General features: G+C 41.1%; 1 protein-coding gene across 1 annotated transcript in view; it reads left to right on the plus strand.

Moving 5' to 3' along the window:
• Nucleotides 1-13,590, plus strand: part of LOC110980179 (dynein axonemal heavy chain 2-like) — a 281,550-nt gene that overhangs the window by 126,142 nt on the left and 141,818 nt on the right. The window contains 3 exon segments of the mRNA XM_022236585.2: nucleotides 7,785-8,101; nucleotides 9,293-9,529; nucleotides 10,245-10,537. Coding sequence (XP_022092277.2) covers nucleotides 7,785-8,101; nucleotides 9,293-9,529; nucleotides 10,245-10,537 — 847 coding nt within the window.

Consider the following 13,590-nt stretch of genomic DNA (forward strand, 5'->3'; position numbering starts at 1 on the left):
AGCTGTAAATCACCACCAGCGAATGCCTTTTGTTGCATCTGAATGAGACCCTTGACTTTATCTGTCATCCAGGGTTTGTCCCTTGGATGCAGTTGCACCGTTTTGCTAGGGAAAGCCAGGTCAATGCCATTATTAACCCTAACCCTCCTCAATCCTTCACTTATTGGAGGACAGAGGAGTGTGAGGGTTAAGGATTTTATAAACGCATCAACCTTGGACTGTATTCCATCTGCTCTGTAAACCTCATCTTATGTCTGGTCTTGGACCCATCGACCAAACTGGTTAATTTTGAATCAGTTAAAGGTTGTACTGTGAGAGTTTGGACAACATTAGGCAGCTTGGTTTGCCTGGGCACTAGGCTGATGCAGTTATGATCACTATAGCCAACAGGGGCCTTAACTTCAGGCGCGAAGTAAAGTTCATGGATATTGGTGACAGTATAATCCAAAACTACGTCGCCCCTTCTTGGCTTTGTGACAATCTGCCTCAGTGCATTGCCCAGGCATAGAGCTTTGATATCAGTCTGGTTAAAATCCCCTAAAATCATAAAAACCAGCTTTGGATTTGCGCGTGCGCACATAATCTACAGTTTCCACAAGATGGTTTAACAGGAGTTCTTGATGTAACGACTCCGGTGGGATGTATACTGCAGCCACAAGAAGGCAGGGCGCTGCTCTTGGCAATCTAGGATGTGACACCATAATCTACATTACTTCCAGTTCAGGAGGCATGTTAATCTCGACCAATAACTCCGCTTTGATGTTTTCATGGGTGTATATGGGGACGCCGTCACCTCGTCTAGCTTGCCTGCATTTACTAAATGCATTAAAGTTCTCATTTCCATACTGTTCACGTGTTATGTCTGTGGTGATCCATGATTCTGTGACTACAGCAATATCTGATTGTTCTTGTTTCAGCATCCTTTTTAGTTCGTCCATCTTGTTGAGAACTGACCGTGCATTGGTAAGAAAAATCCTTGGCAAGAAGGAATCTGGTGCCATGTAAGTTGTCACAGCTTATTTGTTGACATCAGCCAGGAATCTTCTCCTTGGTGGCAGTCGGGCACTCTCTCTCTTATCACTAGGACGATTGTTTAATATGACAGGTATTTGCCTCCATTTTTGTCTACCAGCACGACATCCTCGCCTTGTGATTCTTGCAATACCCAGGGATTTCAGGTGACTCTGTGCAGTAACTGGCAGTTTATTGTTATGGCTTGTGTGCAATTTCCCAATTGCAATTAAGTCTTGAGGACAGTAACTTACAAAGGAAATACAGCCTTGGGTGTCGGAAATAGATGGTCAATTAATGTTTGACCCACTGCCAAAACCAGACTGAAAGTTATAGTTAAAACTTTAGTTCTGAAAAAAGCCGTTTGTCATATTGTATTGGGTGATTTTTTTACCGTTTCCTTTTCTCTCCCCTGGAAGGGAAGAGATAGTGATGCAATGTCTTCTTGCCTATCTTCACATTGTTCATTTGGAGGTGTCCTTTGATCTGTTTTATAGCCTAGTTGCATTTAGTTTTTCTTGGCCACTGCACTCATCCTACCCAAACAGTCGCTATATTTGTAAATTTCCTTCGTGCCTTATTTTATTTGTTAAAACTTGATCAACTGTAGTGCGCCCTCTATTACCAACATGCATTGCAGCGCCACCCCCATGTTTGTCCATTTTCTTAGCGCCATCGATAACGGACGTGTCCTGTGGCATTCTCAAGTATTGCAAGTTTCTGCTCTCGCTCCACCTTCTTGTGGTAACTTGATCAATAGATTGGTCTATTAAAGTAAACTATACAACTACCACCGCAACTGTGCAACTGTTTCATTCATACCACTGATTCACATCATTATTAACTTGGTCAGGCTCTCATGGTTCCTTAATCATAGAGGGATTTCACATGAGCGCCGTCTGTGCACATCTGCACAACGTGCACCGTCTGTGCACAACGACCATCGCAGGTGCGTTAGTCCGCAGTAAATTGCCATTAATTTTTCTTTTGATATTACGTTTTGAGTCATCCTGAAAGACTTTTTACACAAAATTTTGCAGTCTGAAAAGTCTAAATTTAACATACCTTTATATAATTTGTGTCTTGACTCCTTATTTTCAATCATCTGATTGTATTAAGAATTGAAGCTGACACATACAGCCTCGTTTTCAAATGCAGAAGTGCGCAGATCGATACTAAAAGCGTCGTATTGGGATCCCTCTATTTCATTCAGTAAATCCAACTCGGGTAAATGCAGATTCATTGTTCGTGGAACTTATGCATTCAACACGTTGCCCACTGCTCTTAAGAGCCCACTACCTGCAACACTATCGAGTTTTAAACACACTTACACATCCTTGTTGTTTTAATGCCTGTTTGTGAGGTTGGTTATTTATTGTCGATGTTTTGATTATTAGTTATTGTTGAGTTTCCAAATATATGTACATGGCTGGTACATGGAATTTAATCTTTGGTTTCTTAAGTAGTACGGTTTATTTTCTAGATATTTGGTATTTTATAATATTTGATGGGCTTAACCGATTTGCTGGACACCTCTGGAAATCAGTGTTTCACTGAGAGGTTTCCCTAGGATAAATAAGTGAATAATAAATAATAATAAATAAACTGTAACATATAAACAAACTGTAGTTATTGGATATACACATATCACCTCAAAATGTGTATGTTATCTGTCGTTTTTGTGCGGTATTTTTCTCTTTCTTTTTCTTTGAGCGTGATTGCAGATAGCTGACATTGATTCTGCGTAGCATTATCACCTAGCAATATTATATAGGGTCAACCAGGCGACTCGGGACAGTTGAGGGCTTGACATGTTTAGCAGTCCTCAACTATCCCCCCAGACTGACAAGAGGCTGTCAACGATAAGATTGAGGTGTTGAGGTCTAAGCCGATACTTGTGATTACTGTGCTAATGGTTCACTTTGACCAGCCCTTTATCTGGTCAGAACTGGCATGAGTCAACAACCATGCACAAGGTAATGAGCTGCAGTGCGTATGGCACATGTTCCGGGCCAGAGAGAACAGAGGCCCAATGCCAGTTGCCAGTGCCAGGGAGAGACAGTAAAGGCTTGGCACTGACAACAAGAAAAAAGTAGCCTACTGTTTCCAACCACTCCACCTCCGGTATGGCTGACCAAGACACACCTATCAGCCCCATCGGCCACTTCACTTATCAGCCCATTGACATCCGAAATCTCTTCACGGGGGGCACCCAGGCGTGAAACAGAATAATGCTGCTTGGGCCAACTCCCATCTCTTTTTGGGGCATTCTGAATCTGAAACTACAGATCCACAACCCGTCCCTACAGCAGCCTACCGAGATGCAGGGTTGCCGACTGAGCTGACGTTGCCTCGCCCCCCCCCCCGCCATGCCTGTGTGCAATACGCAGCCTACCTTCGTTGCAGGAGAGTGCAGGCCCGACGGCAGATGTCCACATTACTCGGACACTCTTGATAAAAGTTACATGTTGATTGTACACGAACCATCACTACTGGTGGTTCGTACACAAACCGGAATGAGCCAATAAGAAAACAGCGCCGATGGTCCGTGTACTGACAGATGTGACCAATAAGAGAGCACATAATGCCTAGGCGGGTTCATGCGCCACCTTCAAAAGTGACCATGCTCAGCAAGCTTGGTTACACAATGTTGCATAATCAATCAGTGGCCAAACTCGAAGTCACATGCTAATAAGAATACGTACACATACACGATGCCTTACATAATACACTGTATATTACATTACAAAAACAGCTTGCTCATAGCACTTGCAGAGCCTTACAGTCAGACTAGCACCTGCTGTTTATATTTAACGTTATGTAAGCCTCCATCGTGAAGGCTGGCATGGGCAGGGATTGAAGGTGATTGCAGGGATCGAAGGTGACTGTGCAACGTTCTGATTGGCTATGTTCTATCATTGCACGAACCATGGGCACGGTTTCCTTATTGGCTCAGTCTGGTTTGTGCACTAACCGTTGATACTGATGGTTTGTGTACAATCAATAAAATGTCACTTTTATTGAGGGTGTCCGAGTAATGCAGGCTGGAGAGAGCAGAGGCCTGGTGACTGTCAACCATTCCATCACTGGTAATGGCTCACTGAGGCCTGCGTGGAGCTGAGTCTGCTCCTCACCCACTAAACTAAGCGGCAGGTACACACCTAAGCCCTTTGACATCAGAGTCCTCGTTGGTGTGGACATTCATGCATGGATCAGACAAAAGGGCTCCCTGACTCCCTTTGTTACTGCTCAGTGAATGCGCTATTGGAATACGGATCCAATGCCACATCTCCATCGTTGCCTACTGAGATGTTTCCCACTGCTAGTGGTAGGCTCACAGTCAACACCTCACCTGACAATCCAGATGACCGCTACACGTCTAATCCCACTGGCATTTAAGTCCACATCAATGGGTTACCCAGGCGTGAACCAGTCAATAGCACTACCAAGTCAACTCCCCATCACTCCCTGGGGCTGTCCTGGTGAATGCGCCATCGGAATGCAAATCTGCAGCCACATCTCCCCAGTCTATACCTTGAGCATCCGAACCCACTGGCCTGCTGCGCCGCTGTGATTTCCACACTCCCCAAGTCTTTTCTCCCTCCAGGTTTTTCCTTGGAGATGTCCAGAAGAACACTTGTGGACCTCCCGTCAGATGGCCTTGTCTGCAAATTTTTATGCAAACTCTCCGATGCGTAAGAGGCGTAGACATTCCACGTCTTCTTTTTCTGGTCTTCTACAAGGAAGTTGCATTTGTTCAAACACCACGCTGCTTCTTCATCAGCTATCATCGCAACTTTTCGGTCCTGCTCAACATTCCGGAAGTCTGGGTGACCTTCAGTGTGATTTGTCACTTTTATACAACCGCCTGGGCAAATCTGTCCCGTCCGATCAGACAATTATTCCCTATATGTTGGACTTTGGGATTGATATGAAGGCAACCAATATCCTGACTGCCAATATTACCACACCTGCAGACGTGCGCTCTGAGAGAAAGATTCACCCAATGGAACAGACTCTGCATCACAATGTGGCTATGTTAATCCTTAAGGTATTCGACAGTTCACATGAACTTTGTCCATGACAGAGAGCGTTCAGCTGCTGATGTTCTGCACGAGGTTACCTCACCAACAAACTTGGGCGACAGCCATCCTCCCTTAATTTCCACTGGGAAAGGTTACTTGCTTATGCGCTTACCCATCATCCCAGCGGCTCTGTCGGAATCGTTTGGGAGCATTGCTATAGTCTTCTCTTTGCTCCATTCTGGCTTTAGAGTGGACATTAGAGTGGTACCTACCTTGCCAACTTCCCTCACCCTTGTCCCTTCGGAAAATATCTACTGAGTAGCATGCTAGAAAACACTATCATGCTACGTGAATAGAGTCTTGCAATGAGTTCTTGCATGACAAGACCATTAATACTAGCCTCTTCACCAAGACCAAGAGCACCAATGCTGAGTGAGCCACCTCCAACTCTATCTAATGGCCTACTCCTTTCTTTGGTGGGTCCTCTTCATTTCACATCATCTTCCTCACTTTTAATGCCTCCTCACAAACCCTCTTCCAGAGTATGGTAAATGTAGCAACTGTTTGGATAAGATGAATACAGTGGACTTCTCCCCCACAGTAGAGTGGGAAGTCTGCTAACGAATACCTACCCAAACAGTCAACGCCCTTCCATCTTCCCCACTCTGGCTCAGACCTTACGGTCCAAAAAAAGGATGACAAACATGTCAGCGCGGCACCACAATGCGTTGTGATAGTGGGGGGCACACTTCAGTTGATCAAAGTTTTAACAAATAAAATAAGGCACAAAGGAAATTTGGATATATAGCGACTGTTTGGGGTAAGTTTTCATTAGCAGACTCTCCCACACTACTATGGGGATGAGTTTACATTTTGAAGCCCTTTCAGGTTCCCTACTGTGAGTGATTAGCGGTACTTAGGCCGTTTTGATTCAATCCCACTGATGCTAGAAGTTTAACATGTTTTCAAGGCCCCTGGAAACACTTTGGATCACTGTTTTATTGCCTCATATGGCAGTGGTAGTGTTTGTAGGCAACTGAGGTTTTCAAACATTTGATTTGGGAGTTCAGATGACGGTGGTAATGAGCTAGTTCTTGAATCGGTAAGAGGTGGTGTACGAAGGTGAAGTCTTCTTCATAGAGTTGAGGACTGGTGGGCTTGCCTGGTACACCTTTCTTATGTTTCTCAAGGGATAGTTCCAGCTCTTGGGCCAGAGAGTCGCAAAAGTGGGTTTCACATTCAGGGAGGTCCATTTCAAACTTCTGAGATTGTTTGCCAACAGGATGGTGCAGCATACAATCTTCTTGCTCATTTAGACCTATGATATCTTGTGGTTTGGCTAGGTATGAGTGGTGGATTTGGTTGTTTATTACAAATGCAGTACATGTAGTTGAGATTGTAATGTGTTTACCACCATGGATTTATGCAGATGCCATAGGAATGGCCAAAATGTAGAGGCTTGTTGAAATGTTGACTGTTTAAAAAGGTAATGGACATGGTTTTTGCATGCTGCACCCCAGAAAATCAATAAAATTCACATTCTGGATTTGGTATTATACGTTCTCTAATGAGGCGGTGGCTACTTGCCATACATTGTTATAGATACAATAGGGATCCGGCCTACCTCAGACTACTTGTTTCAATGTTTTCTCTGGTGCAACATCATACCAATTCTGTTTCACAGCAGTGCCACCAGCTATCAGATTGTGCTGTTTAAAAGTTGTGGCAAGATTACGTAAAATACAGATGCAATACCGACATGATTTGGTAATGAATTTATGATTTATTACACAAAAAACACAATCATAGTTTATTTTCAAAACTTTTAAAACTGTTGCAGTTGGTTTTTAATGTCTAAATCGCATGTTAATTAATGGAATGTGAAAGGCAAATTAATCTTGTCAAGCACAGCTATCAAAGTGGCTTTTGTAGTTGAAAAGATTCAAGAAGTGTGCTGTGATAGCACTAACCTATCAGTTTCCTGCTTGACAGATAATCAAGCTGTTTTTAATATGTATGTTTTGATCCTCTGCGTAGTTGTGTACAATACCCATGTACAATACCTAGTTTTCATTACTGTGCAATCTCAGTTGGCAGAGTTCATAAATTTGTGTGTGCAGACGCAAAGTGTACTGAAAATGTGTCCACCAAGAGGCAACTTCTGATCCTTAGTTCCAAAAAATTAAAGGAAAGAAAAATGTACCACTGTTTATGGACTCAGATTTATCATAAAAGCAAAAGGTGCTCTTGAACATTGCAAATGTCTCTTTACAGTAGGTAACTAACCAACTCCCTAATACATCTTTGTGTAACCCTGATTAGGAAAGTGCTGGTGGGCACATGTAACTTTGTGTGCATGAAAGAGCACATGTGATTGATTTAAGTTGGAACACATTTCCTTGAAATGTAGTGTATATCTTTCCCAGTAGATTCAGTTGCCCACAAGCCTTTCTCTTTGCCATTGAGGGGGTGTTTGAACATGTGTCATAGGGATTGTACAGCAGAACATTTACTTCTGCTGCACCTAAACACCTTCATTTCATGTTAATGTTAAAAGCTAATAGTACTTACGAGGTTATTTTCAAGTGGAAGATGTAGTCCTCACAGTTGGGAAAACTGCCTAATTGTGTAACATTTGGTTGACATATAAAAGCTAAACAATTTAAACATCTATGGCATGGTTGCAATATTTACCTGATATTCAGTCCTTCTGTGATATGAATTATGTTGTTTTGATTTTTTTTTCAGGTCTGCTCGAAACTTTGAATGAAATGAACAGCAAGCTTGAAGAGATCCAAAAGTCTCTAGATATGTATCTGGAGACAAAGAGACAGATCTTCCCTAGGTTCTACTTCCTGTCAAATGACGATCTTTTGGAGATACTTGGTCAGTCTAAGAACCCTGAAGCTGTACAGCCTCACCTGAAGAAATGCTTTGACAATATAAAGTCACTCAAAATGCACAAAATGGGAATTACACAGAAGTTTGAAGCACAAGGAATGTACTCTGCGGATGGAGAATACGTTGACTTTGGCCACCCTGTGTTACTGGAGGGCCCAGTTGAGGTTTGTATTTCTTGTCAAAGATTGTTTACTTTTTAATTTGGTAAATACTGGTGTTACATCCAAACATCATCTAACAAAGATCTCTTCAAAGAAACTTGAGGAGCAATTTTCTTAATAGAACAATACTCAGTCTGTCTTCTTATAAAATCAGTTTTACCAAAGCACTTGTAAATGATAATTGTTTGTAAAATCAAAGTGTCAAAAAGGATCCATACTGTTTACACTACACTGCTGCTACACACAAATGGATTGGGGTCCACAAAAAATGTTTTTATGGTGTTTGTTCATTATACTGAATATATTTCCACAGACGCCTTGCTCATTTCAAGATGGCATCCAATTGGAAGTATGCCATTTTTGGCATGTAACAGCAGTTTTACTTTCAGCACCCTCGTACATTTGCTTAAAGTGTTAATTAACGCTTTTTTTGTATATAATTGAACATTATTCATAAGAAAACTCTTTTAGATATAATGAAATTGTGTGGGATTTTTTTTTAAGTTGTTACCTTGATCACATTTTTCCCTCTTTTAAATTAAGGAGTTAAAAGTGAATAATTTTTTTCCTATTAACACAAAATGAGTGCATGGCATGAAGAAGTAATAGATTGGTTAGCCAGAGAAGATCTGACTTGCAGCTTTGCTTACTTGTAGTGCTTGCACTTGAACATCAAATGGTAACAGTATTCATCATTTTTACTAGTTTTACCAAGGAGTCCAATGCCATCGTGACACTGGATGTTTTGGTAAAATGGCTAGTCATCCACAGGAATGATTTACAATTGGCATGCATTTGAAATGTGAAGTATTGCCGGCACCTACCAAGATTCTACCGTAGTTTGTACAGTTTAAAGAGCAATTCTCATGCAGTGTCTCATCTGCTGTTTTGTCAATCAGTCCACAATGATAATGCAGTGATGAAGTGATAATGTTCTCTCTGATTGTATTAAAAAAAAATCAAATAAAAATCCTTAAAAACTGAATGACTTTTGGTTTATTTCATTGCCAAAGATAGATAATATTAGAATATGGCATCTTTGTTAAGTACTAGACACAAAAATTTTGTTTTGTTTTAATTTTGTGTGTGTGTGTTTCTGTTTGTTTTGGAGTTGTTTACTTAATTTTATTATGAAGGATGTTATCCACTTAATTTTATTTTCAAATGACTATGTTGGAATGTATTTTATGACAGGCATGGTTATGTGACATAGAACGAACAATGCGTTGGACCCTAAAAGATGTTCTGAAACAGTGCAAAGTTGCACTTAAAAAGTCCCTCAGCAAACGTGACAAGTGGGTAAAAGATTGGCCTGGGCAGATGCTCATCACATCAAGTCAGATGCAGTGGACTGCTGATGTTACAAAAGCACTGTTCACTACCAAAGAGAGAGGGGATAAGAAGGCACTCAAGAGTATGAAGAAAAAACAGGTAAAAACAAGAGAGACTCTAATGAATAGAGATCCTTAGGAATCAAGCTATAATTTGTTCAAGAAGATACTTAGAACAGCTTTTATCATGAATTGAAAATTATTTTCCTTTCGCAGTTTTTATCTCAGTTTTAGAATAATACCGAACATAATAATAGTATTTGACAAGTTTTCATTCTGAGTGTGGCATTGTATGGAAAACAAACATCCGAACAAATGAAACAAACAAAAACAGTCTCTAGAAATTTGTGAACCACATACATGTATATTGTGCCGTGCTCGGTCCTGCAGTATTTTTCAAACCTAATTGATTTTGAAGGATCAAACATGTTTGTATGAAACCACACAGGAATTGGAGATATTGTTGCTAAGCTCTCTGTGAGAGCTTAGCTGTGGGATCTATGGGATCTGTTGAATCTCATGGTCCTAGTTGTGAATCTCACAAAGTAACAAAAGTGTCTGAAAGAAAGTCCCCGCATGATGATTTTGTGTATTATTTAGTAGTCTACAATAACATTGTGTTTGTAACTGAAGAAGTTGATGATGCAAATTTCAGTTCTTATCATTGTGTTGGTTGTGATTAAAAAATGTTTAGGTATTGATAAGTGGGTCAGGCTGACTTCTTCTAAGCATTGATGAATGAGGTATTACAAAGAAAATGGTACAATATGTGTCCCTTGCTTCAGTAGTCAAATTTCCATTTTCTGTTTTTTAAGGTGTCAATGTTAAACAAGTTTTCTGAGATGGTTCGAGGCAACCTGACCAAGATGATGAGAGCCAAAGTAGTTGCCCTGGTGACCATTGAAGTACACGCACGTGATGTCATTGAGAAGCTAATCAAATCTGGTGTGAGTGATGTGACAGCGTTTGAGTGGCTAAGCCAACTGAGAGTGTACTGGGATAAAGAGATTGAGGACTGTGTAGTCCGCCAAACCAACACACAGTTCCAGTACGGTTATGAGTACCTTGGCAACTCTGGTCGATTAGTCATTACTCCTCTAACAGACAGGTAAGTATGGTCACTCTCCTTGATTTAAGATTTGTTTGGAAAATATGCCTTAAAGTTCCAATTAATTATTATTGCATGCTAAGATTGATACATACTTCCTGACATGAAAGTCTCTTATATCACATAGAAAAAATTTAAACTTCTTAGAAGAACAGGGGCTGACCCTGTCATGTCTGCAAAAAAACAATACTTTCATATTTTCACTGTCACAGCGTATACCAAAATTAACGGAGTGCACGAGACAAGTTGTTGCGGATGTCTATATTCCCATTTATTGTACAATTAGAAAGGTTATTAAACAGAGAATTTGTCATCAGCACCCATGCAATGACTTCTCACATTTATAAAAAGTTGTCATTTTGGGAGTTCAGTTCCACTGCAAAAATGCTCAGAGTAAAAAAATGCATTGCGAGGGCAGCAAACAAATTTAGCAATTTGATGATGTCATTATACGGTTCTCACTAGCGTTTCCCAGGGTTTCTTGATCTTGCAGCTGTAATAGTCTGGTTGCAGACCTAGCCCAGGTGGACTCCCTGACCGTACTACGTTACGGAGGGAGTCCCGGGTATAAAGGGTGCAAAATCGGGTGAAAAATTGTGCAACTAAAATTTGCAACATTTCTACCTTTTCCAAGGAGCCAATTGCACGTCTGTAACACCTCTGTGTCCTTATCTCCATGGCTGGTGGGTTTATAAGAAATTCGACACATCACCACCAAATACGAAAACAGGACAATAAAGTCTTACGTAATGTTAATTCTCACCAATGTTGTGGACTGTTTTCAGCTGTTCTCTAGTGCAGTTCATACAGTGTGTGCGCGCAACTATTTGGCGTATGAGATTCTGAGCTGCGTACACGCACATCAAACTACATGTTCTGACTGGAACCAGCAAAACTGAAGTCTAACCGAATCCGCTGGTTTCAAAAATGCTCACATAAAAAATGTAACTCACAACGTGGTTCTCAGCCACAAGTACCATTGATCTCCATGCTGAGTACACACAACATCTGGCCGGGCGAGGCTGTGGCTTGACAGTTGGCCTAGTTACCTACACGCAAGCTGAGTTTACTACGGCCAGTACGGGAAAGTTAAAATTCATGATTTGTACAAATCCTAGCCATTTTGAGCACGTATTGTGTGTTAACCACTTCCTGCCGGGGACTCCGGAATTGGAGACGTATGGTTTATATGCGTGGCCGGGGTCTCCGAACTTGGACAAAGGAAACAGGGCCCTGTAACAAAAGACTGTACTCTGGACAAAAGACCAGGCTGCTGGGCTTTACCAACATTTTTCACTCTCAAAAGCGGTGATAATCCAGCCTTGTTTTGAAACCGTATACCAGGGTTTGGGGCATTTATAGCGAGCGAATTATCACCGATGAGCAGCGATGAGCCACACAGCACCGCTGCACGCTAATCTGGCCCCTATTGAAAAGAGTTCAGCAGTGCACTGAGCCAGGTTCGTGAACAAAAGACAGTTGTATGACACAATCTGGGCTCTGTTTACAAGGCTGCAGGCCTTTTTATTCCTCAATTATCAAGATAAGTTACCGTTTCATTTTAATAAAAATTGGATCTCTACAATATTGTGTATTTATACATCTTTAACTAATAAAACTCTACGAACAAATTAAACATGTTAAACACGTCAAAGAGAGATCGTTGGTTGATGAACCTAACTTATTCCCGTACAACTACAAGAAGCCTGCATATATAAAGCCTTCTACCCTAACCGAGGTTATTCTTATAAAATAGCAGGTTGTGTCGCAAATTTATGTTTATAAACTGAAATTTAAAGCAGAACAAAATATGAACATTGAAAGGGGTAACCAATACGATAGTGGGTTAATTGGTCAGTCTGAAGCCCCCAACTTGACAAAAATGGAACTGCATATTTTATATCAGCTCAATGGCAGGCAGGTTAAAGCCGGGTACCAGTCACGGCCTCCGTGTAACAGGCAAACGACAGACCTTCACTGGAAATTGCGCATGTGTAGTGTGTGCACGCGCTCAGATTCCTGCACTGTAGGTGCGTGCACTATACAACTAGACTCAAGAAAGGATGAATTACATCTGCAAAAGTTACATTTTCTTGCACTTATTTTCCTTGATTTTGCAGTCCATGGTTCGTTCTGAAATTCCTAAACCCACCAGATGGATAGATAAGGCCATGAAAAAATGGAAAACATGAAAAACTTGTTTCTTCAACAAAGTAAACCAAGAACAAATTAGAACCAAATTTGTGGTCGTTGTGTACACAACTTTTATATCCTGGATGTTAGTCGTAATGAAATGAAGACAACCTTCAACCTGGGCTAGTTGCGGACCCATCGCAAAAGTTCTCAGCAAATAATATAAGCCCGTCCTTGCTTGCATTATGCACTGAGGTTATATAGTTATCCTCAGGTTAGGGCTTTATAGCCTGGAATATGCGAGAACATGCAAGACCCGTAGCCCTGACATTCCCTTTTATGTATGGACAGTCTAAATCAGAAAATCTTGAAGTTCCCTAAACAGCCAAACAAGTTTTTCATTGGCTGCATAAACAATTTTTACACTTCTGGCATAAACCTTGTAAAGTTTAGTAATGACGAGCCTCAAACTGAACAGGATTACTAAGTAAAATTGTTCATTTCTGATTTATATGGTACAACTTGCACCACCAAAAATGATTGCATAAGTTGCAGAACAAATTGTAGCTTAAGTTTCTTGAAATGTGGCATAATTTTAGTTACACCCCTGCGTAAAGTTTTTTAAATTGGCTGCTGGGCCTGTAACCCAGAGGATGTTTAATATTTTCCTGACAAATTTTCTATGCATTGCTGGATGACATCCGTACTCATCCCCATGCTTATACACTGGTAAATTCCTTCATCTTTAACCACTTCCTGCAGGGGACTCTGGAATCAGAGACGTATCATTTATATGCATGGCCGGGGTCTCCGAACTCAGCATTACCAACATTTTGCACTCTCAAAAGTGGTGATAATCCAGCCTTGTTTTGAAACCGTATTCCAGGGTTTGGGGCATTGAGAGCAAGCGGATTACCACC

The sequence above is a fragment of the Acanthaster planci genome, linkage group LG12, assembly GCF_054643075.1.
Source record: "Acanthaster planci isolate LZ-2023a linkage group LG12, COTS_SCS, whole genome shotgun sequence".
NCBI lineage: Eukaryota > Metazoa > Echinodermata > Asteroidea > Valvatida > Acanthasteridae > Acanthaster > Acanthaster planci.